This window comes from Leucoraja erinacea, chromosome 13, assembly GCF_028641065.1.
Source record: "Leucoraja erinacea ecotype New England chromosome 13, Leri_hhj_1, whole genome shotgun sequence".
NCBI classification, from domain to species: domain Eukaryota; kingdom Metazoa; phylum Chordata; class Chondrichthyes; order Rajiformes; family Rajidae; genus Leucoraja; species Leucoraja erinaceus.
This window is the reverse complement of record NC_073389.1, coordinates 36338725-36364383: the sequence shown is the minus strand read 5'-3', so window position 1 is coordinate 36364383 and position 25659 is coordinate 36338725. Positions and strand designations below refer to the sequence as shown.

General features: G+C 40.4%; 1 protein-coding gene across 6 annotated transcripts in view; it reads left to right on the top strand.

The window, feature by feature from the left end:
* The window catches only part of cdkl5 (cyclin-dependent kinase-like 5), a 118523-nt gene that overhangs the window by 63542 nt on the left and 29322 nt on the right, over nt 1-25659 (top strand). For all 6 annotated transcript variants that reach the window (XM_055644919.1, XM_055644918.1, XM_055644915.1 and 3 more), the window contains 7 exons: nt 682-802; nt 3745-3804; nt 10316-10406; nt 14381-14570; nt 17779-17859; nt 18286-18434; nt 22490-23519. In XM_055644919.1, the coding sequence (XP_055500894.1) occupies nt 682-802; nt 3745-3804; nt 10316-10406; nt 14381-14570; nt 17779-17859; nt 18286-18434; nt 22490-23519 (1722 nt within the window). The remainder of the gene's footprint in view (nt 1-681; nt 803-3744; nt 3805-10315; nt 10407-14380; nt 14571-17778; nt 17860-18285; nt 18435-22489; nt 23520-25659) is intronic.

The window sequence follows — 25659 nt, the reverse complement described above, 5'->3', positions numbered from 1 at the left end:
CTTGTAGGACAGAAATCCTCAAATAGGAAATAGAAGCCTTATAAATTCCAGAACTTTTAAGTCTAGGCAGCTGAAGGTGGAACCTCGAGTGAAGGAGCAATTTAAATTGAGGATGCCAAAGAGACAAGAATTGCATAGGTCTAGTTTGTGATCCCACTCTTCCTTTACTCTGAAGATAGACACACAGTGCTGGAGTAACTCAACAGGTCAGGTAGCATTTCTGGAAAAAAAGGATGGGTAATGTTTCAGATCGGGACCCTTCTTCCTTTACTCTGTTGTTCAGGTCAACAGAACTAACAGCCTCTTAGCCATTGTATTTCATTGTTCCAAGTGATTGAATGCTAAATATAAGATATTCGTTTTGAATAGGTTAAAAAGAGGATAAAAATATTTGGAATATGTGATCTTTGAGTGAAATGCATCAATTTTTAATTTTAATGATTGTCTGGGAATACTAATATTACTTAAAATAATATGTCTAATCTGGTGAAAATATGAATGAAGAGACCTTTGTGCTAATGCTTGATTTTAGAACTTTATAAAAGGAAGTATATTTATTTTTAAAATGCAAGTTTGTGCTTTTATATTTTATAGAATATGCAGTGCAGCATATCTGTTGTGCAAAGTAAAATTCTGCATGATGATATAGAATTAACATGTTTTTTCTGTTTTGGATTCCAGAATATGCTTGAATTACTTGAAGAAATGCCAAATGGTGTTCAACCTGAAAAGATGCGAAACTATATCTATCAGCTAATCAAAGCAATTCACTGGTGCCACAGGAATGATATTGTTCATCGAGGTAAAGATTTGACTAGTTCTAACTGTGGAGTCCTTTGTTTCAACAACAATAAGTGTAACTACATTTTGTTCCCATCTTAACAATGCCATAGTCGAGATCGAACCCTGGTCTTTGGTGTTGTAAGACAGAAACTCTACCACTGCGCCACCATGACGCCCTGATGAATTGCTCTAAAGCAATGTACTCATTAAATGCTGACTGTTTCATCACATTCCTTTTATTATTTTGCATGTCAGTACATGTTAAAAATTGAAAATGTATTTTATATTTAAAATTTGTTGACATGTGGATATTTTCTAGTGATTAATAGTTTTATAGGTTTAGAATACTGGGCTGAGAATCTTAGTTTGAAATTAGAATTAATTGTTCTGTTTTTTTCATTTTATACTTTAATATTTCTCTTGAATGGATTATTGTTGCCTGTGTAATCTTGTACCTTGTACATGTATGTGTAAAGGGTCTCTCCCACGAGCATGCGACTCCATGCAGCAAGCGCGACCTAATGTGGTCACTTGAGCCGTACGGCCTCGCGGGGCCGGTCCTACTTCGATCGCCGGAGCCGTATGTTGTGCGGAGCTGGTCCCGACATCGCGCGGGGCTACGAAAAACTGACCGTCTTCAAAAATTCCGCGAGGCAACGGCCTGCCGGCCCGCAGCCGCCTAGACGCCGTACGCACGGCCTCGACGGGCGTGCGCGCCGTCTAGACGCCGTACTTCCCCCGGACTTCGCTCGAACTTCACGTCACTCACTCGACCTCCGCGCAGCCCCCGCTTCCGGTTTGGTCGCGCTTGCCTCATGCAGGTCGCATGCTCGTGCGACAGGCCCTTTACACATGGTAAGAGTGGGATAAACATTTATCTTACTGTAGGTTTGCAGAAATTATCACAGCTGAACTTGATTTTGTCCACCTGTGTACAGTGCAGCAGTAATCAAAAGAGAACAATTTTTGTTGTCCCTGTGGAACCAACATACTAATGCTAGTGATTGCAATATGTTTCTAAGGATATTTTAGATTGAAGCAAACATTGTAAACTTTGTTTCATGTCTAATGGTTCAATGGTTTCTTTATTATCATGTGTACCAAGGTACAGTGAAATGCTTTATTTTGCATACAGCTCAGCAAGACTATCAGTGCACATAAGCACAATTCCCTAGTTTCATTTCCATTTTCACTTGTAAACTTTTGCCTGAAATGAGGACAAGGCAATTTCCAATCATATAGTTGCTGCTCTAATGGTCAAGACTCAATTTTATGAATGTCTGAGAGAATAACATAGTGTTTATTAAAGTTGTATTTTATCACCTATTCCTCAGTATGTTCTTAGACATTTATGTGAACTGAGTTTTTGTGTAAGGAAATCAAATAAACTGCAGATGCTGGAATCTGAAATAAAAACAGAAAATACTGGAAACACTCAGCAGGTCAGGCAAGGTCTGTGGAAAGAGAAACACAATTAAAATTCTGAGTGATGACTCTTCATCAGATTATATTCAACAGTCTTTGTTGAAGTCTTTAGCCTATGGACAATGTCTCAATTTCGAATCCCCTTTCAAAGTGAAGTGCAGGGTTGACGAAATGAAATATATTGTCAACACAATTTTGTCAATGTCAAATAAAGAAACAAATATTTGACATGCATACTTGAAGGCAATTTTATTGGTTTAAATCAAAACTTTGTCCCAATCACATATGTGCAAAATTACAAAGCGATGGTATTAACTAGTTAATAAAATTATTGGAGAAGGAAGCAAGAGAATGTGACTAGTCCTTGGAGTCCTGTTTGTTAAGGCAGTTTGAAACTTAATGCTATATGGTAAATCAAAATTCACGAGCAATGTTTGCATAGGTTTAACATTACAGGTTAATGTTTTCATTCAAGGTTGCTATATGATGTGCTGTGTGTTTCCAGCATTTTCATTTTCTGTGCTAGTTATGCTCCCTTCAATTTTAATGCAAAGTATTAAAATAGCTGAATCAACTGTTATAATGGCTCTTAAAATTAAGAAGGCATCCCATTGATGACAAAATGTGGGATTCAGCCCCATAAATGTTTCCTAATTTCCTTCAATTATAATTTAAACTTTTCACATATGCTGCCTGGCTTGCTGAGTGTTTGCAGAAATCTCTATTTTAATTTTGTATTTTTTAAATATTTTTTTTAATTTTCAAGACTGCATACCAATTGTATTTGTTTGTGAATACCTAATAGAATTTACTTGTCATTAACGTGATAGGAATAACTCCAAGCGGATAATTAAGTAGGTTAGACGCAAAAAGCTGGAGTAAGCTGCCCAAGCGAAATATGAGATGCTGTTCCTCCAATTTGTGTTTAGCCTCACTCTGACAATGGAGGCGACTGAGGACAGAAAGGTCTGTGTAGGAATGGGAAGGATAATTAAAGTGTCCAGCAACCGGGAGATCAGGTTGGTTCACGCGGGCTGAGCGAAGGTATTCGTGAAACGAACGGTTGCTGGACACTTTAATTAAGGGTCTCAACCCGAAACGTCACCCATTCCTTCTCTCCAGAGATGCTGCCAGTCCCGCTGAGTTACTCCAGCTTTTTGTATCTATCTTTGGTTTACATCAGCATCTGCAGTTCCTTCTTACAAATTTAGTAGGTTACAATGGACAATTCAAATTTGCAGTTGTTTCTCTGGCATTATCAATATACTTGCAATGTATCATTTTTAATAGCCAAAATTACCTGCGTTTTCCAAGCAGTAATTCCATACTGACTTGCAATTATTTTATTTTTGATTTTAGTTATCTCCCTGACACAAATCAAAAATTAAAATTGATTAATTCAAGCCCTATTTTTTAATGTATTCTATCTAAAAGAGGGCAAATTATCCTACACAATGTTTTGGTGTGTATTTTTAAGAAATATCAGTCAAATTATACCCTTTTAGGAGACCTAGTTAACTAACTGTTTTGTTTTAGATATCAAACCAGAAAACCTTCTAATCAGCCACAATGACATGTTGAAGCTGTGTGATTTTGGTAAGTCATAAATATTTTTTTGTACAATATATTTCCATATAAAACTACATCTCTGGCTCAAAGAGTGCATACGCTATTCAGGTAATGATATTTTGGATCATAAATACTCCACAGCTTCCATTGTGTGTCTAAGATGACAAAAGGTGCCAAAGCACTTTGCATTAAAAAAGGATGTCCTGTTATGTCCTGAGATAATGAAACAAATGACTAAAAACTTGTTCAGACATTTTTTATATAGGAAAGAATGAAAGAGGTTAGGTTAAATATATTATATATTTGACAGTTGTAAATGTTGTATATTTATACTTGATTATCTATTGTTGAAACCAAATATGATTCACCAATCTAAGAGGAAATTTTAGTTAAAGTTAAAGTAATTTATATTGGATGGCCTGCTTGTTCCTAGATTCAATAAATTGAATTGATGTAGATTAAAATAAGATTGAGTTTTCACATTTTATAGGGCATTATCCCCTTAAATAACAGAACATCCTTTCATTATTATAATCTTTAATTCACAAAATAACTGGTAACATTTTCAGTAGCAAGTTTAACTTATTTAAATAGCATAAATCCACAATTTGTTGACACTCAGGGTAGGTTGCCAGTAAGAAGTTATGTAAATTATCAAACAATTGGCGTTTGGTAACTTGCATGATGAGGCAACTGTGTTACAATTATTTACTGGGCATCCAATTTAAAAGTACAATCATGTTAACAGCACATTCTGGGGCTCATAGAATTAGAGCATGCTATTAACATAATTTCCACAGAGGTTCAAAAGGGATTGACACAACAATGTTAATAAAATGTATAATTGTGCAAATCTAGTTTTAAACTTTCTAGTTTTAAAGAAAAATTGAGAAGAAACACGTCAGCGTTTTTCAATTGGGAAATTGATGGCACAGAATGCTATCTCTGAACACCAGCATGCAATAAGTTCAAGTTCAAGTGAGTTTATTGTCATGTGTCCCTGATAGGACAATGAAATTCTTGCTTTGCTTCAGCACACAGAACAAAGTAGGCATTTACTACAAACAGATAAGTGTGTCCATATACCATAATATAAATATATACACACATGAATAAATAAACTGATAAAGTGCAAATAACAGATAATGGGTTATTAATAATCAGAGTTTTGTCCGAGCCAGGTTTAATAGCCTGATGGCTGTGGGGAAGTAGCTATTCCTGAACCTGGTTGTTGCAGTCTTCAGGCTCCTGTACCTTCTACCTGAAGGTAGAAGGGAGATGGTTGTGTGGCCAGGATGGTGTGGGTCTTTGATAATACTGCCAGCCTTTTTGAGGCAGCGACTGCGATAAATCCCCTCGATGGAAGGAAGGTCAGAGCCGATGATGGACTGGGTAGTGTTTACTACTTTTTGTAGTCTTTTCCTCTCCAGGGCGCTCAAGTTGCCGAACCAAGCCACGATGCAACAGGTCATGCATGCTCTCTACTGTGCACCTGTAGAAGTTAGAGAGAGTCCTCCTTGACAAACCGACTCTCCGTAATCTTCTCAGGAAGTAGAGGCGCTGATGTGCTTTCTTGATAATTGAATTAGTGTTCTCGGACCAGGAAAGATCTTCAGAGATGTGCACGCCCAGGAATTTGAAGCTCTTGACCCTTTCAACCATTGACCCGTTGATATAAACGGGATTGTGGGTCCCCATCCTACTCCTTTCAAAGTCCACAATCAGTTCCTTGGTTTTGCCGGTGTTAAGGGCCAGGTTATTGTGCTGGCACCATATGGATAGTTGCTCGATCTCTCTTCTATACTCTGAATCATCCCCATCAGTGATACATCCCACAATAGTGGTGTCGTCAGCGAACTTGATGATGGAGTTCACACTGTTTGCACTGTATCCGGCTACGCAGTCATGAGTATAGAGTGAGAACAGCAGGGGGCTGAGCAAGCAGCCTTGACATGCTCCCGTGCTGATTGTTATCGAGGCTGACACATTTCCACCAATAAGAACAGACTGCGGTCTGTGAATGACGAAGTCGAAGATCCAATTGCAGAGGGAAGCGCAGAGACCCAGTTCTGCGAGTTTGGTAACCAGCTTGGAGGGGATGATTGTGTTAAATGCCGAGCTGTAATCAATGGGTAGAGATTTAAGGTGAGATTTGGGAAATAGATTTAGGAGGCAAGTTTTTCTTACACACAGTGGTGGGTGCCTGAAATGCGACGTGAGGGGACGTGATAGAAGCTGAAACTATAGCAATATTTTGACAGATGCATGAACAAGCAGGGGATGGAGGGATTTGTTAAAAATTGGTGTTGCGATAAGCACAGATCTTTTGGCCTAAAGAGCATGTTCCTAAGCTGCATTGTTCCATGTCTTTGTGTACATTTCAAGAGGTATTCCAGATGGAAAGAAGAATTTGTACCAGTGAAATTTTGAATTACGTTCCCTTGTATTTTAGCCCCATTGAATTAAAGCAGCATTCCATTAGTCCATTTAAAATATATTTTCCTTTTTCATATTCTGGATTGTAGTAGCTTTTGTGGGCATTGGTACTCTTTGGGCACAGTTCCACATCCATTCTTATTAAGAATTTATTAAGATCTGTCTTTCTTGGATTCAGAATGGATGATCTCACAATTTGCATTGTGTAATAATTTTGTCCAATCATTTCATCTGCCTCTGTCTCTTTTGTAAATGTTTTGCTCCCTTGAGTAACTTATCTAATTTACCCAGACTTTTGCGCATATTTTTTTCCATTGGTTCATCCAAGACTTTGTTATACAACAAGTAAAGCTCTGACTCCAGTACTGGCCTTTGGGGAATGCAGCTTACCATGTCTTGTGAATCAGAGAATATTTCCATGTTCCCCGTCCCTGACATCCTGTTCTGTTGACAGCATTCTTGACGTAAATTTTTTTTGCAATCTCTATTTGTGTATTTATTTTTTATCTGTTAACAGATTCATTTTTAATTATAGTTATGAAGGATTTAATTCGATTTTTACAAATGCTTACTTCATTTTTATCCATCCAAAGGAACATAAACTATTTTAATCTTTGTGTCTCGCACGTAAATTCCCACTTGTTAAAATATAGAAATTTTGGAATGTACAATATAGTTGAGTATTAAATGGTCGTTAAATAAATGATTCTTGCTTAATTTTCCTTGGTTTATTTACCACCTCTTCCTCCTCTTTGTGCATTGATTTGCACACCCACCAAATTTCTATTTAAGAAATTTCCTTTTATTCACACCTTATTCTGTGAAGTAATTCACTTTGCTTTTCTCTTGACAAACCCTGGCTGCCATGAATATCAGCGTACATTTGTCTTTTAGGCTGAAGTACAGTTTCAATTACTAAATTATAGTGGACTGAAAGGGATGCTTCATTTTGATGAAACATGATTTTTGCAATACTTGCCTACTTACAAGTTCTCTCTTATTTACAGTGTCTTTGTGCTTTCAGCATATACTCTATTTTTAGATGTTGTCTCTGTTACTGACCTATATTATTAAAATTAAAAAAACTGCAGACATTGGAAATGTGAGGAACAGAAAATGCTCAAAACATGCAGTAGATCAGACAAGCAATAAGTATCAAGCTATCACTTATTTGATTTTAAATGAATGTTTTATGCATATAGTGCTATTAAACACTTATGTGCTTCTATGCAAACATAAATAACTATACCATCTTGTACAAAGGTAAAATATCTCAATGTAGCAGAATAATATGTAGTGAAGTAAATGATATACATTTTAATACCACTGGGAGAAGATCATTGTTCTAGATTATGTGTGTTCATAATAAGCCAATTACACAATAGTGCTTTCAAACTTCCCTTTTTGGTGTGGTGCATATGTTATATTTAGGGAAAAATACTATTCCTTTTATTTTGAATTGGGTATAAAATCTGATAAATTTGAGACCTTGATTCAATTTTGTTGTTGTCCCGGAAGTTTTCAAGCCTCTCGGAGCAATACGCTGTTATGAAAGATGCTGCATAGCTTAGAGACAGACCTTCCAATGACCAGCAAGTAGCTAGAGCTCTTCAGTTACATGTCACAGAGATCACTCTTCTGACAGCTGGCAGGCTCCTGGCTTATCTGACCATAGGTCTCTGACTATTGCATTGCTTCCACAGGGGCAGAAGGGGAAGAAGGGGGGGGGGGGGGGGGGGGGGGGGGGGGGGGGGGAGACGAGAAAGTTGGGAAGGAGATAATGTTTTTCTTGCACCTCTTAATTGAAGGATTATCAGTATATCCTGAGTGCAGATGATCACAACTGACACGGCTGAAATACCATTCAGTTCCATTTGCTTATGTGTACCTGCAGCCAGAACTATATACAATTCAATCGTTAATTATTGTTTTCAGAACCTGCATGACAAGGCTTTACAAAGCAAGGGTATGTGCCCTGCAATTCAGCAGACCAAGTGTGCTGACTTGTGCCGATGCTGCCTAGCCTGCAACTGAAACTCATAGCCCTTTCCTTGGTAGATGGTCCCTACCATCTGTCAGACCCAGGGATAATGGTTTCTGCTGGCCCACTGTGCTTTATGTCAACTTCAGCACCACAATGTTTCAGGAGATTAAAAACAAAGAAACTTAGAAAATAGGTGCAGGAGGACGCGGTTAGGCCCTTCGTGCCAGCACCGCCATTCATTGTGATCATGGCTGATCATCCACAATCAGTAACCAGTGCCTGCCTTCTCCCCATGCCCCTTGATTCCGCTAGCCCCAAGAGTTCTATCTAACTCTCTTTTCAATTAATCCAGTGAATTGGCATCCACTGACTTCTGTTGCAGAGAATTCCACAAATTCACAACTCTCTGGATGAGGGATGGTTGAAGTCAAGTGTGATTATTATAAACAACTCTAGATTAAAAAGGCTGTAGTATCAGCATTTATAATAACTGTCAGATGGTCATTGGAAGATATGGCTCACTATGTTTTCTTTGTGACATAGTATTTCTCATATAAAATGCTTTGTTGTAACTTAATGTGTGCATTTACTTCTTCCTTGTCAATCATTCATTTTTCATCTCTGCCTGAATACAGTTAATTTGGCATGTGTCAATACTGTACTCAGATTCAGACTTGGTTTACCTTAATTTTATCCTTTTAATATCATTGCTGAGGTGACCCGATGTCTTGTCAAAAATATTTAATTGTACCGTTGACCCTGTGTTAATCTACATATGACAAATTAAACTGAACTGAACTGAATTCTAGATGAATTTTAACCCAGGCATTATCCAGGAAGCCATTCAATACACTCTGTACATCTCGAAACTTGGACCCCTGAATTCACCAAGGAGAGAAAGAGTAGAATTGCTAATTTATTAAGAAAATATCATGCTGTGCCAAGCAACATGAGTGCGTAAAAAATTCATACAGTGCTGACAGAGAGCAGAGATTGGTTAATTTACTAAGTTTTCATCTAAAGCACATTTTTTCCTGGTTTCTTCACAAAATATTTTAATACTAGGAAATGTGAAGTCCTTAAAGAAGCATAAAGTGCTGTAACTTACTTCTTTGTCAATTTTCTCTCATTGCTTACCTTGAAAGAATAGATGTTTTACCTGGGTCTATCCCAGAAAGGCCAGGTATCCTCTGCAACCAAGTTGAACTGATCCTGAATTGAACTTAAAACCACATGTTAGGTTTTATTAAAAACAAGGAACCGCAGATGCTGGCTTACAAATAAAGACACAAAGTGCTGGAGTAATTCAGCGGGTCAGGCAGCATCTCTGGAGAACATGGATAAGTGATGTTTCTAATTCTAGTCCGAAACACTGCCTTCCTAACCTGCTGAGTTACTCCACAACTTTGTATTTTTTAAGGTTGTATTAAGGTATTTGCCCAATTATTTTGCAGAGTTAATATGGACCCTAGTCATATGTGGTTTAAATCAAAAGCCCCTTATTGCAGACCAGTGAACATAATTAACTATTTCAAGATTTACACTGTGGGTTTGCAATTGTATATACCGATAGTTTCTTTATACTTTTTTTGTCTTCCTTTGTTATGCTTCCCGTTGTCTAGCCGATTAACCTGCAGCATTGTGCCATTCTTAGATAAAAGACTGATTTGGACAGGTATTTCCTTAGTCATTGTTATTCCATCACATCTGTCGGTCTTGAGGGCTATTACAAGTAGGTAATCTGCACAATTTGATTTTATTTATTTTGGCAAGATCGAACCCATTCCAATGTAATCATATTCATAAAGAAGTGAATTCAATCTCTTGAGCAAGAATATTGTTTCCTTTGGAGCTCGGGGTTGGATGTACCAACGTCAAAGCTGACTTAATATTCCAAATGCAGCAAATTGTGTTGTGAAAATATGAAACTGGAGTAAATGTTTAAAAAATAGTGAATTTGTTTTAAGTGAATATGTGGGAAAAATCTTTTCACTTTTATATTCTATTTTGAGAAAATAACTGTTATATTTAATCTTGAAATGTTTCCTTGTTCTTTAATTATTATCAGGATGTGTTGATATATATACATGCTTATATTTTATTTTGTTGCACTAACAGGATTTGCTCGAAACTTGTCAGAGGGTAGCAATGCAAATTACACAGAATATGTGGCCACTAGGTGGTATCGTTCACCTGAGCTACTGCTTGGGTAAGTTGAGCTGATGTACAGTTATAATTTACTCGGTTATTGTCAAATTGGTATTGTTTCAATGGATTTGTTAAGCACAAACGGCCAAAAATGTTAATGTAGGAAATATTTTGAGGAATGGTATATCAGAAAGCTAATTATTTTTGTTTGGTACCTAAATAGTAATATGGACACAGCTATGTAAGATGGAAACGGTGATCACTTACAGGATTTGTCTGCTTTGCTCTGTCTAAGCAAGTACTCAAAGAAAATAACATACTATATACAGTTCTTCAGGTAAACTTTGCAAGTAATTGGGGTAAAATTTATTTTTTAAATAATTTTGACAAAAGATGGAAGCATAATGAAGAAATAGTGTAATATTTTATATTGGAGCAAAGCTCCATGAGGCTTTCGATAGATGAATCTACAGATGGACAATTTCCAAAGGTATCTCTAATTCTTCACTTTGATCATTTTTCCTGGAAGATGTTTGATAGAATATTACAATCTGATTTTATATCAAGCTCATTGATATTTTATGGCAACTGGGTGTTAATACATGAGGTCTCATGAGCCAACAGCAATTTGTGAAGTATCTTACCATATTTTTCACACCCAGAAGTGGGTGAAAGAGTCGTCTTACAGTTGGTTTAGTGAGTCCCTGCATTTAATTTAGAGTTTTAGGTTTATTATTGTCACCTGTATGAAGGTATAGCAAAAAGCTTTGTTTTGCATTCTATCCAAGCAGATCAGATATGTCATACATACTGTAGCAACAATTAGTTCAAACTCCAGTACAACAGTTAGATCAAAAGGGAAGTTGGAGAATGCAGTATATAGTTATAATCATTGTAATTCACCGGCTACAAATGTGGAGTGCTAGTATGGGTGTTATGGGCTGAAGGGACTGGTTTCCAGAGGGCTAGTATGCAAATTGTGCGCCAAATGGATTCTTGGGCTGGCGTCTCAGTCAATCAAGCCTGTTGTGCTGGCAACTCACTCACGGCTGGTGGGCTGGTAGTTGACTCACGGCTAATCCTTGAAATTCTATTTCAAGCATGGTATAAGGCCACCAAATTCAAGTGCAGTTTCTTACCACTTCTAGCAGGGTGCAAGGCCACCAAATTCAAGTGCAGTTTCTTACCACTTCTAGCAGGGTGCAAGGCCACCAAATTCAAGTGCAGTTTCATACCATTTGAAGTAGGGTGCAAAGCCACTAAAGGCAGCGAGTCGTGACCTCTCCCTCCTCCATCTTGCAGAGACTGAGCCACACCCACATTTCCGGGTTTTATAACCCCCCCCCCCCCACCAGGAAAGGTGATTGACAGGAGAGAGATTCTCAACATTTTTTAAAAAACTAATAACACTTTTATTTTTCATTGATGGGAAGAATTCTCTGCATCTGCTCAGCGGAGGGGGACTGAGTAAGATGGCCAAAAATCACAGCCGTAAGTGGTAGCGCTTTATCTAAAATCAATATACAGTGCGAACAGGAAGTAAGTGCATTTACAGTAGTGCCTTTTAACTTCAAGCCCCAAGCCACCATTTGCAGTAAGTAGTGCCTTTCAACTTCATGCCACCATTTGCAGTAAGTGGTGTCTTTCAACTTCAAGCCACACCCAAGCCACCATTTGCAGGAAGTAGTGCCTTTCAACTTCATGCTACCATTAGCAGTAAATAGTGCCTTTCAACTTCAAGCCAATGCACCCAAGCCACCATTTGCAGTAAGTAGTGCCTGTCAATCTCATGCCACCATTTGCAGTAAGTAGTGCCTTTCAACTTCAAGCCAAAGCTCCCAAGCCACCACTTGCTGTAAATAGTGCCTTTCAACTTCATGCCACCATTTGCAGTGCCTTTCAACTTAAAGCCAAAGCACTCAAGCCACCATTTGCAGTAAGTAGTGCCTTTCAACTTCAAGCCACAATTTGCAGTAAGTAGTGCCTTTCAACTTCAAGCCAATGCACCCACGCCTCCATTTGCAGTAAGTAATGCATTTTAACTTCAAGCCATTGCACCCAAGCCACCATCTGCAGTAATTAGTGCCTTTCAACTTCAAGCCACACCCAAGCCACCATTCGCAGTAATAGTGCCTTTTAACTAAAAGTCAAAGCTCCCAAGCCACCATTTGCAGTTTGTGCCTTTCAACTTCATGCCACCATTTGCAAGTGGTGTCTTTCAACTTCAAGCCACCATTTGCAGTAATAGTGCCTTTAGAACCAATAGACACTTTTTTTGCAAGCTTTAGAACCAATAGACACACTTTTTTGCAAGCTTTAGAACCAATAGACATATTTTTGCCAGCTTTAGAACCAATAGACATATTTTTGCAAGCTTTAGAACCAAGAGACATATTTTTGCCAGCTTTAGAACCAATAGACATATTTTTGCAAGCTTTAGAACCAATATACATTTTTGCAAGCTTTAGAACCAATAGACACATTTTTTGCAAGCTTTAGAACCAATAGAGACATTTTTTGCAAGCTTTAGAATCAATAGAGACATTTTTTGCAAGCTTTAGAACCAATAGAGACACTTTTTGCTAGCTTTAGAACCAATAGACATTTTTGTGCAAGCTTTAGAAACAATAGACATTTTTTTGCAAGCTTTAGAACCAATAGACACATTTTGCAAGCTTTAGAACCAATAGACATTTTTTTGCAAGCTTTAGAACCAATAGACATTTTTTTTGCAAGCTTTAGAACCAATAGACACTTTTTTTGCAAGCTTTAGAACCAATAGACACATTCTGAAAGCGTTTTAGAACCACTAAGGGCACTTACATTTGAGTAGACACGTGTTCAGTGTTATTCACAGCTCAGAGAAACATGACACTCTGCCTTCCTCCATCTTGAAGAGTGAGTGAGGCACACCACTTCCTGATTTTATAGTCCCTCCCCCCTGCCGCCAGCGGGGGCAGCAGAGAGAATGGGGAATTTTGTAAAAACATTAATATCTCTGTCATTTTTAATCGACGGGAAGAATCCTCGGCACACATGCGGTGGAGGGGGGCTTTGAGCAAGGTGGCCAAAAATGATGGCCGTAGGTGGCGGCGTTCTCTCGGAAATCGCAGCACAGATGGCCAAAACCGGTCAAGAACAGACTTTTAGCAATATAGATATATATATATTGTGTGTGTGTGTGCCGCATCTCCTTGATTAGGCTGTCTCCTTGATTAGTAGAGTCATTCCACTTCTTTTCTCTTCCTTTCTATCACGTCTGAGACAATGAAAAAGCAGAACATTCAGCTGTCAGTCATATCCCTTTCGCAACCACGTTTTCACAATGGCCCTGCATCACAGTCCCAAGCACCGATCCACACTCTAACATCATCTGCTTTCTTCACAATACTCCTTGGATTGAAAAAAACACTCTTCAGCACATCGGCTTCACCATAATCCTTCGCATCTCCCTGCCTGTCCTTCCTTTGAGACATTATTCCCAAACTCTACCTTCCCATCGCTCTTTCCAATTTCTGACTTACTGTCTGACATGCTGCGTTATTCCAGTACTTTGTGTATTTCCCAGCAAGGATATTGGTTCCCCTCCAATTCAGATCCAACTTGACCCTCATGTACAGGTCACCACTCCCAATGGTCTAAACATCTGAACCCCTTCCCCTGTACTACCTCCTGAGCCAGGCATTTATTGGTCCTATGTCCTTTTCCGAACCATATTAGCATGTGGCACCAGGAGTAATCCAGATATTACTCCCTGCGGGTTCCTGATTGTTAATTTTTTGCCTAATTTTCTATATTAACTCCAATGGACCTCTTCCCCTTTCCTACCTCTGTCCTTAGTGCTAACATGCACAATGACCTTCGCTGCTCACCATCACCTTGAGAATGTTCTGCACCTGCTCAGAGACATTCTATTTGCTCCACCTATTGTTTCACCCCAATCTTTCCAAAGAAGTCAAAGGGAATGTTATGCTTTTGTAATGTGACACAAAATAAATGATTTTGTTACTTTATATTTCTACTCTACCTTTGCAGAGCTCCATATGGAAAGGCTGTTGACATGTGGTCTGTGGGCTGCATTCTTGGGGAGCTAAGTGATGGACAACCACTTTTTCCAGGAGAGAGTGAAATAGATCAACTTTACACAATTCAGAGAGTATTAGGACCTCTGCCATCTGAGCAGATGAAGCTGTTTTACAGTAATCCTCGTTTTCACGGACTACGGGTATAGTGTTCAATTTTCTAAAAATCAAATTATGATTCAAGGCCTAGCATGAATTTTATGCAAAATTACATTTTTAAGACTATGTTAAATTCTTCTGATCAAATACTTTAGGTTGCAGTTTTCTCACTAAACTTGGATTATGTTCATTGATCTTGGTATTTTATCAAAACTGTACAAATATATTTAGCTGAACAAGTCATTGGGATCACTAATTGCAAGGAGTGTCGCTGGTTAAAATACTACCATTAAATGTTTTTTGCTCCATTACTGTTGGTTTTAGTTAAGTACTAAATGGTGCATTTACTGCACCGTCTCATTCAAGTTTTTTTTAAATTGCTGATTCCAATATTGTCATCATCAAAAAGATATTCCACACAAAAAATTAATTATTCTGGAAGAGAGCATCAGAAACAATTTTTTTAAATTGTTATATCCAGATACTGCAATATCGAAATACCTGAGCCACTTGGCGAAAGTGCAACGCAACCCAAAAACTCAGGTTTTTATTCTGAAAGGAACCCATGTAAGACTGACAATTAACATGTCAAGCAAAATATTATGAACTCACTGTCATTTACTGCCTAATAATTTGCATAACACCAAAAATAATAATAATGCTAGTTTTAAAGATGTTGCCAATACTTAAAACAGTTCTGCTTTGTGGGGAGTGACAGTCAAAGCACTTATTAAGCCATTTTAGCAAATATTTCAGTTCTGTATATTATACTTTAAACAGCTTTCATTCCAATCTGCTATCAAATGGAATAAATCACAATATACCATTTTTTCGCTTTGTGATAAAGTACTTAGTACATACCACAGAATCCAGCTATGTTGAGCAAACAATGAGTTATGAAACTCACTGACCAAGGCATGCCCTGTTATTTTGAGAGACACACCAACCACCAGCTTCTATCAAGCATGAACAAATGTACCATAAGAATTCAGCGAAGATAGACACAAAATCTTTTTTTTTTTATTCTCAAGGTTATGGTGAGCAGCCGAAGGTCATTGTGCATGTTAACACAAAGCACAGAGGTAGGAAAAGGGATGAGGTCCGGTGGAGTTAATATAGGTAATTAGGCATAAAATTAAAAATCAGATTTTGCTGACTAACAAAATACTTGACTAACTCAGTGGGAAAGACGGCATCTCTGGAGAGAAAAAATGGATGATGTTTGGGGTCGAGTCCCTCCTTCAGACTGAGCATCAGGGGAGAGGGAGTTACAGAGATAAGGAAGTGTAAGATCAAAAGAGATGAAGTTTAAGGAAAATGTAGAATAGACCATTGTTAGCTTGGGGAAGGTGACAACAAAGCAAACAGAGACAATGTAATCAGGGGGACAGTCAGACTGGTAGGAGAACTGGAGAGAGATAGAGAGAGAGGGAAAGGAAGGGAAACTTGAAGATAGATAAGTCAATATTCATACCACTGGGGTGTAAGCTGCCCAAGCGAAATATGTGCTGTTCCTACAATTTGAGCTGAGCATCACTCTGACAATGGACGAGGTCCAGAATAGAAAGCTCAGTGTGGGAATGGGAGAGTGTTTAGCAGGTAGTTTGAGCGGAGGTTTTCAGTTAAACGATTGCCGAGCCTGCGCTTGGTTTCCTCCACACCTAGAACACCGGATAAGGAAAGAATGAATTTAAAAATTAAAGATAACATTTAGTAGCCTGTGTTGACGGTGAAGTCCTGTGCCTTTGCCCCGACATGTCGAACATAGACATGATTCCGTGTCCAGATGCGATATATATATGACAGTTGAAGATGCAATTAAGTGTGGAAATGATTTCAGTCTCTCTGTTTTACCAACAGTAATGTTGCTGTGAAATATGAGAGGTTGCTGCATAACGGGGGTTATCATTTATTGCTATAATATTAATTATGTATTTCAATAACCCCAATATAAATTATAGTGTATATGCCATTAGAAAATGTTATTAAATGATTACATAATTCCATTGAACTGAACAACTTCACTCGTATGGCCAAATCCAGATTAAACAGTGGTACGAATTATTCAGGTAAAATGATTTGGAATGACTCTGGATTATATAACGTCTTTAGTTTGCAAAACAACCACTACTCGTATATACATGGGACATTTCGACCAGTGTATAACTATGTTTAAGTTTGAATCTCTATAGATCCATCTGGGTTATCACATGGTTCCGTTCCTGAGAACTGTTCGTAACCTGAACTGTTCGCAAGACGGGAACCAAAATCCCCCGTAAAAGAAGATGCCTGCAGAGGTGGGTTATCTCGAAGGAATAGATGGATTGAAGAAGCATTTAAAATCTTGCTTTGCCATTCTTATATTAAAAGTGATATTAACAAATTTAACACAAATCTATCTGGAGCTGATGATATTCTTTTAACAGATTATACTGCAGATTAAATTTTAAATGCTATTTACAATTTGAAAAAGGACACTGCTGCTGACCCAGGAAATGTGTCTCTAGATAGGATTCACCAAATAGTTATCAATGTGTTAACTAGAATTCCTCTTGGGTTCAATGTGGAAATATTCCAGCTATTGTCAAGAAAACCCACCTGCAACCCCTCAACGGTTAGCAAATCTGTCTGCTGGTGTCCCAAACACTTGCTCTTATGTACGGGCTGTACATAAGTTGAGAGTAAAGGACCTGTCCCACTTTCCCTTTCCCGAGTTATTCTCGAATTCTCCCGAGTTTTCAAACTCGCAAAATGTTCTTAACAAATCCGTAGGAGTCCGTGGATATATCGTAGCGGCTCGTTATGCCAGCCGTAGGTACTCGGGGCATCAGGTAAATCGGGATGTTTTTTCCAGCCTGATGAAAAATGTCCACGAGTAAAAAAATAGCCCCGAGTACCTATGGCTGGCATAACGAGCCGCTACAATATATCCACGGAATCCTATGGACTCGTTACGAACATTCTGCGAGTTTGAAAATTCGGGAGTATTTGTGAATAACTCAGGAAAATTCGTGAATAACGCAGGAAAGTGGGACAGGCCCTTTAGTAAACTGGGGTCGACCTGTAAACAAATTATGCAGTTAGACTTTTTAAACACAAAATATAAAAGAAAAGATTTTTAATTATTAACTGTGTGTAACTATCAATGTTAACAAAAAAATATGAAATACTATGAACTATTTTTAATTAGATCTTAATGTAACCTATGTTTCTCTTGCAAAAATATGATTTATTTAACCATTCTGCTTATAGTTTCCTGCTGTTAACCACCCACAAACTCTGGAAAGAAGATACCTGGGTGTTATTAGTGGAGTTATGCTAGACCTCATGAAGGTATGAAATTATAATATAGCATTCATTTGACTTTTTGACAGCTTGTAAAGTTCTGGCCAATCCAAAAGCATTATGGTTCCAAGAAATTTGACCCAGACATTTATCATAATTTCTTTCCATTCTCAATGGCATGGTCCCAAAGATGATCTTTTAATATTTTACCTTGTATGTATCGTTAGCTTTCAGAAATGTTTGACTGGCACTGACTGGCTGACATTTTTAAATTTCGTTGTACATGGTTCATGTTACAATGACAATAAAGAAACTATTCTATTCTATTCTATTCTACTGTGGCCTCTTGTGAGAAGTGTGTATTTTTCAATTAGAATGAGACATCTTCTGATAGTTCTGCTTAATAATGTTAACTGACTAGATTATTCCATGTGAACAAACATGTATTGTCAGTTTTGTTCTTTTCCTTCAAAGAATTTGCTGAAACTGAATCCATCTGAAAGATACCTAACAGAACAGTGCTTGAACCACACTGCTTTCCAGACCCAGAGACTTTTGGATAGGTCTAGTGGCACTTCTCCTACACGCGTAACTAAAAGGAAACCTCATCATGCAGAAAATAGGTAAAAGCAATACTTTGTTTTAAAAATGCAAACTTGCATTTAATGTTGCAAAATATGCTAATTGTTAATAATGTTTTCAAGACCATCTCAATGTTGCCACTTGGTTCTCCTCTGCCAAAGTTTCCTGCCACTGTTGGGATTATTTTAAATATCAAAGATAATGATAGCTGTTTATCGCCCTCTTCCCAGATCCCAACCTACTCCCACATTTCCCAATTAAACCAACAGTTGTAAACAGTTTGTGAATGCAGATTCCCTCAGACTCATTTTTTTCTTCTCAGAAATCTAGTTGGTCCTTCTTTCTTCAACATTCAAGCTTCCCTGCACCTTCTGAACTGTACTGCATTTGATTGCAGAACTGGTTTTCAATTTAAGAACTGGAAGGTGTGGCGTTAACTTCAGTTCTCACTGATGGATATTTAGTAGAGTGGTTAAGTTAATATCCAGAGACTGGTCTGATATAGAAATGCTGGTTCAAATTCCACTGCAACAACTGTGATATTTAACTTGTTAATTAAATCTGGTTTACTAAAAACTAAAAAACTGTCAAGAACTAAGCGGGGGACCATTGGGGCAAAAAGAAAAGGGGCACTTTATAACTGTCGGCACTCTTTACATGACTCTTTGTATGCCAAGGTATGCAAAACAAAACATCTCACTTGTCACATGTGACAATAAAACTATCTAATCGAATCTAAATCAGTCTGATTTACCAATATTCTTGGCAAAAAGTCTGTAGCCTTATCCACAGTGATTTGATTGACTTCACTATCTTTAATTTATGGACAGTTAGGAATCGGAAGTAAATGCTGGCAAGGCCAATGATTACTAGGAATCCTGTATGATTTTAGCTGTGAATAAATTAAAAATAATTGAACACTCTAATTATTTCTCGGCATCTCTACCTATCTTTCTCCCTAACATCTATCTTTTTAACCAAAAGTTTATTTTCCTGGTTATTTCATTTTAACATTGCAACAGTGTGTGGTTGGATAATTCTACTATTAGGGGAAGTTTAGCTGCATTCCGGATACAATAAATACATATTATTATTGGGGTAGTTCTGCTAAAATCAGATCTTGGTTAAGAACAGATAAAATATTATGTGTAGGAAGGAACTGCAGATGTTGGTTTAAACCAAAGATAGACCTAAAATGATGCCGTTTCGGGTTGAGACCCTTTTTCAGACCTCTCTTCAGTGTGTATACAGGTGCACAACCTTTTATCCGGAGTTCTGGAAACCGAAAAGCTCCGAAAACCCGACATTTTTTCCAGGATGTCGTCTGCACACCAAAGCTCGCGTTTGACGCCAAACTTGACCCGAAACGACCCACGGTCAACCCAGGTCTGTACTACTGTAGCGGCTGCCTCCTCCCGGAGAGACACTTAAACATCTGTAAATCATTGCTTAAATGTTAGTCAGTTAGTTTGGAGGGCTTTTATGTGAAGGGGGGGGGGGTGAAGCGGGAAACTTTAATTCTTAGTCCCCTACCTGGTCGGAGAGGCGGGGAGCGGGCAATGCCTTACCGGGTCGCCGTGCAGTAAGCTCCGTAGTGCTGTGGCCGCTGACTCCCAACATCGCGGAGCTGGGGGCTGCGGGCGGCACCGGTTGTAGCTCCGATCCCCGCAACTCTACCCCTGGCTGCGCGGCGCTCCAAATCCAGCGCCGCCCGCGGCCGGATGCCCGCAGCCCCAGCTCCGCGATGTTGTGTGTCGGCGGCCACAGCACTCTACGGCCCTAAGGCATTGCCCGCGTATCCCGCGCGCTCCCGCCGAATCCAGCGCGGGGCTGGGGCTGCGGGCCCGCGGCGGTGCGGGATTTGGAGCGCCGCGCAGCCAGGGGTAGAGTTGCCGGGATCGGAGCTCCAACCGGCGCCGCCCGCAGCTGGACCCAGCCCCCAGCTCCGCGATGTTGTGAGTCGGCGGCCACAGCGCTCTGGAGCTTTCTGCACGGCGACCCGGTAAGGTATTGCCCGCTCCCCGCCTCTCCGACCAGGTAGGGGACTAAGAATTAAAGTTTCCCCCTTCACCCCCCCCCCCCCCCCCCCCCCCCCCCCCCCCCCCCCCCACCAACCACATAAAATCCCTCCAAACTAACTGACTAACATTTAAGCAATGATTGACAATGATTCCCCGGTCTCCGGGGAGGAGGCAGCCGCTCCAGACTTTTCAAGCCGCCCGCACTACCTACCTAATCTACGCTAAAAATCTTCCATTCGGAAATCCGAAAAATTCCGAAATCCGAGAAGTGTCTGGTCCCAAGGCTTTCGGATCAAAGGTTGTGCACCTGTATATATACAGGTGCACAACCTTTTATCCGAAAGCCTTGGGACCGGACACTTTTCGTAATTCAGAATTTTTCGGCTTTCGGAATGGAAGATTTTTAGCGTAGATTTTAACGGCTGGCGCAGTGGCAGAATGCTCGGCTCATATTCGCAAGGTCGCGAGTTTGCGCATCGATCCCGGCAGTTACTCGATCGCGAGTTTGAGTCTTCAATGTAGTTTTTTCTTGCAGAATAGGAGAGAATAGGGAGGGTTAGGCTGGGATCATTCTCTGCGAGATGATCTTAGTGCGGGAGACAAGTGTAGGAGAGGTGTACTGACTGTGTGGGCAGAACTTTGGAAGTGATTGCCCACCATTCTCAAAAACCGCTGTGTCTCCCTGTCCCTCCAACTCCAGAGGAAGCCGCTCCCCGATGGGCCGCTACGGCGACAAGTGGCAGTTCGCCCACAGCCCGAGCTGCGCCCCCTCATCCGCAACCCGAGTTGGAGCGGGGCTGGGCTAGAGTTGTTGCTGGCTGGGAGTCTCTGGGATCTCCGTGCTTGCAGTGGGCCTGGGGGTCGGTGTCCCGATGAGGGGGCGCAGCTCGGGCTGTGGGCGAACTGCCACTTGTCGCTGTAGCGGCGCATCGGGGAGCGGCTTCTGGTGGTCCTGACGTCTCTCAGCTTCTGTCCAGGGGGGTGGCCGGAGACGTCAGGACCAACAAGAACCCGCTCCCCGATGCGCCGCTACAGCGACAAGTGGCAGTTCGCCCACAGCCCGAGCTGCGCCCCCTCATCCGCAACCCGGGTTCCTCTGGAGTTGGAGCGGGGCTGGGCTAGAGTTGCTGCTGGCTGTGAGTCTATGGGATCTCCGTGCTTGCAGTCGGTGTCCCGTTGGTCCTGACGTCTCCGGTCACCCCCCTGGAATGGAGCTGAGACTGGGAACTGTACCGCCCTTGCCCCCTCCCTCTGCAACTGCAAACAACCCCACAGTTCCCAGTCTCAGCTCCTGTACAGGGGGGTGGCCGGAGACGTCACAGCCCGAGCTGCGCCCCCTCATCCGCAACCTCAAGACCAAAACGCACCTTGCACACCATCAGCTTCGGTCCCTACGGGGAGCGTGTTCCTCTGGAATTGGAACGGGGCTGGGCTGCTGCTGGCTGTGGGTCTCTGGGATCTCCGTGCTTGCAGTGGGCCTGGGGGCCGGTGTCCCGTTGGTCCTGACGTCTCCGGTGACTGGCACTGGCTCCGATGTGAAGGCAGTGCAAAGCCCCCGCGCCGGTGCAATGGGCGGGGAACTGGAGAGGGGAGGGAAGGGGTCACACACATGGCCGGGAAGCAGAGGGGTGTAGGTGGGGTGAAACTGAAGGGCGCGACAATTTGCTGCTGCCTGCCCGCTGAGTTAAAAAGTTCCCACGCAAGACTCACGATACACTGTGTATCGTGTCTACCGTGGGAACTTTTTAACTCAGCGGGCAGGCAGCAGCAGATTGTAAATTATTAACCCTCCCACGCAATATACCCTCACCTTCTCTTTTATGAATGGGGATTTAGTTCCCCTTTCTTCGAAGACCGACCGGAGGTTCCGCTGTCACCTCTGCGGGCCGCCCTCGGTGAACGTCTTCAAGGACCTTTCTTCAAGGACCGAAAAAATGTCCGCTATTCGGAGCTTTTCGTTATTTGGCTCGTCGGATAAAAGGTTGTGCACCTGTATATATAGGATAAAATATTATCCAATATATACACTTTAAAATATTATTTTCATCAATTAAAATTTTATTTTTGTTTTTCAGAAATCATGGCAGCAAAAGTACATCAATGTCTGTTCGATCAGATAGCCGAGATCAGCAAAATCTAAGTGTCAATATTAAACGAGGAGATGACATCAATCAACCGGATGGCCTTTCCTGTGAAATTTCTGCCCCGCGCAGCCCTGCCCTCATTCCTTCACATGACTATCAACATACAAAACAAAATCTCTCTGGTAGCAAAGATTTTACCAACACTAATTTACCACTTCTTCCTAGTCCACGCCTAGCCTCCAAGGAAGCACACGCAAAGACTAAAACTGATTTCCAGGCAGATCAGAAGATTGCAGAAGGTCCAGGTGCAAAATATTTAAAACCTAGTACGAAATCACAACAGAATCGACACTCATTTGTAGAAATGACACAAAATAAAACTGGAACCTTGCCAACTGACAAACCTACCCGTCACAGTTACATTGAACCAGTACAAGGTTCTATGTCGCAACAGTCAAAGAACACACCTGTTTTAACACCATCCAAATCTTACAGGACATTGAGCGATTCAAAGTCAGTTGGAAACCTTAATGAAATGAAAGTGCATGGGGAGGATCAGGCATCCAGGTATTTTCCTTCAAGCTGTTTGGAGCTCAATGCATCAAACAACACGCTATCAACTGGACCTAATGAGAACAGGCCAGCACAGAATCCTCCAGCTACGAGTAAAGGTCTGGAAACTCGCAAACCATCCATCAGACACTCTTCAAACGATGATGAACTAAAGGTTCCTGCTAGCCATCTTGAAGGGGGCCATTCGCATTCAGCATCTGCTCCACATGAATCCTTTCCTTTTGACCTAAATTACCCCAGTCCTTATGCCAAATCACGTGCACAAAGACATTCTCTGTATATTCCAAGAAAACATGTATCTGAAATTAGCTCTGGAAGTGTGGGGCAAGGACTGCCGACTCGGACAAATAGTTTACAGATGTTATCTCCTCAAATGCAACATGCTCGGACATCTCTCAATAGAGGTTCTTTGGGCTCTTCTCGTGAGGACTTTCCTGAAACAACTGGGGTCAGTGTTATCTTTGCTCTGCTGACTTTTGAATCAAATAGCACTTGTTTTGATCGATTTTTAATTGTAAGTAATGACACAGTCAGGTTTTCCAGATTCATTATAATTCTACTTACCAAAGAATCACATGCTACCACTTGGTAACATAGCAATGCTCCGTAATTAGATTGGTGACATATAGGAATTTTATTTTCAGATCCCACTTTATGGTATCTTTGGTTGCTGCTTTACTTGGACTTGATTTAATATTGTGAATGGTTAATACAATCTGCCTCTTCTCAAAATTACAAATTGAATTATTAATTTAGTGAAATAATTCTTGGCTGATAGAAACAATTTGCAGCAGAAAGCATAAATTATTAAATAACAGCTTTGGAAATGTGCAGAGATATTGATATATTCTTCAGACGAAAGGAGACAGCTTGACAGTAAGTTTTTCTTTCTGACAAAATGAAAGGATGAGGTGAAACAATTGAGCAGCTGATGATGAGTGAAATAGGATCGGATAATACAGTTCTGATCCAAAATTATCAATTTCTGGCCTGTGCTTAGATTTCAAATATAAACTGTGGTAACTCGACTGCTGAAGCAAGCATAAATTTAGATGAGCTAATTGCCATGTGGCAGTTCCTTTTCCAGCATTTGGGTCATTACCGGGCATTTGACTATTTGGATTAGAAGTTATCAACTCAAGGCATATTGTTGATGTCAGATGTGAATTAAAAAATAATAATTTGGGTTAAGTAGGTTGATTTCATCAAGCTAATTCATTGATTTAAAAGTTTATAAATTGTTTTTTAAAAGTAACAATATCCATTTGAGAAATTGTGATAACTGAGCTTTTTGTGATTTTTGTGAAACATTTATTTTAATACATAGAATAGATAGACAGATAGACAGATAGATAGATAGATAGATAGATAGATAGATAGATAGATAGATAGATAGATAGATAGATAGCTGTTGTTCTTTCTGATTGAGGATATTTGGTACTGGCAGTTACTGTGGAACAGGCAGGCATGCTCAGGATACAGTGATCATTTTTGTCACTGGAATGTTACACTTGTGGGCAGTGGAACTTCTGAGTTGAAATTGAATCAACGTAATATATTTTTTTTTTAAGGAGTTTGTATGTCCTCCCTTTCGACCTGCACATCTCGTATGTGTACGTGACGAATAAACTTGACTTGACTTGACTTTACGGAGTTTTCTCCCTCAAAGATGTTCAGGTTTATTTATAGGTTAATTGGCTTCGGTAAAATTATCCACAGTGTGTAAATAGTGATGGTACGGGGATCGTTGATCGGCATGGTGGGCTGAAGAGCCTGTTTCCCTTCACAGATGAGACCATCTTCGTGGAATTCATTATATGACTATTAACTTTTGCCTCGATTTACACTTTTTCAGTGCCTAAATGGCGGGGTGTCGTGGAGATGGCAGTCCTGCTGGCAGTCTGTTCATTTTTTCATCTTTTTGTTTTTTTTAGTGTTTGTTAAAAGTTTGTTTTAATGTGCTTTGGTTTGTTTTATGTGGGTGGAGGGGGAAGGGAATCGGGGAAACTTTTTTTCCGGAGATGTGATAAATTTTTCGGATCACATTCTCCGGGCTCTGCGGCCTACCATTGCTGGAGCTGGAGGCCTCCTCGGATTGTCGTGAGCCCCACCGCGGGGCGCGGACTTAACATTGGAGTGGATCCCTTCGCTCCTACCGCGGTCTGTGGACTTGCCATCAAGGGCTCGCAGTCTCGGGAGAGGCTAGTCGGGAGCACCAACGTTACAGAAGGTTCGACCAGCCTCGACGCGAGGTTCAATCGCCCGACGCTGGGGAGCTGACAACCCCCCAATGCAGGAGCTGAATGCCTCAACGCGGAGGGCCCAAACGCCGCCGGCTACGGGAGTCAAGACCGTCCTGTCGAGGCCCCCGACCGAGGAAGAACAAAAGGAAGGACTTGAACTTTATTTCACCTTCCATCACAATGAGGAATGTGTAGGAGTCACTGTGGTGGATGTTCATGTTAAAATGTGTTTTTGAGTGTTGCTTTTAATTGTATGACTGATCTGGCCAGTGAAATCAGATTCTGATTCTGATTCTCTAGTCTATAATTTTGTTTCTGACCAAGTATCTGGTCTGTTGCTTTTTT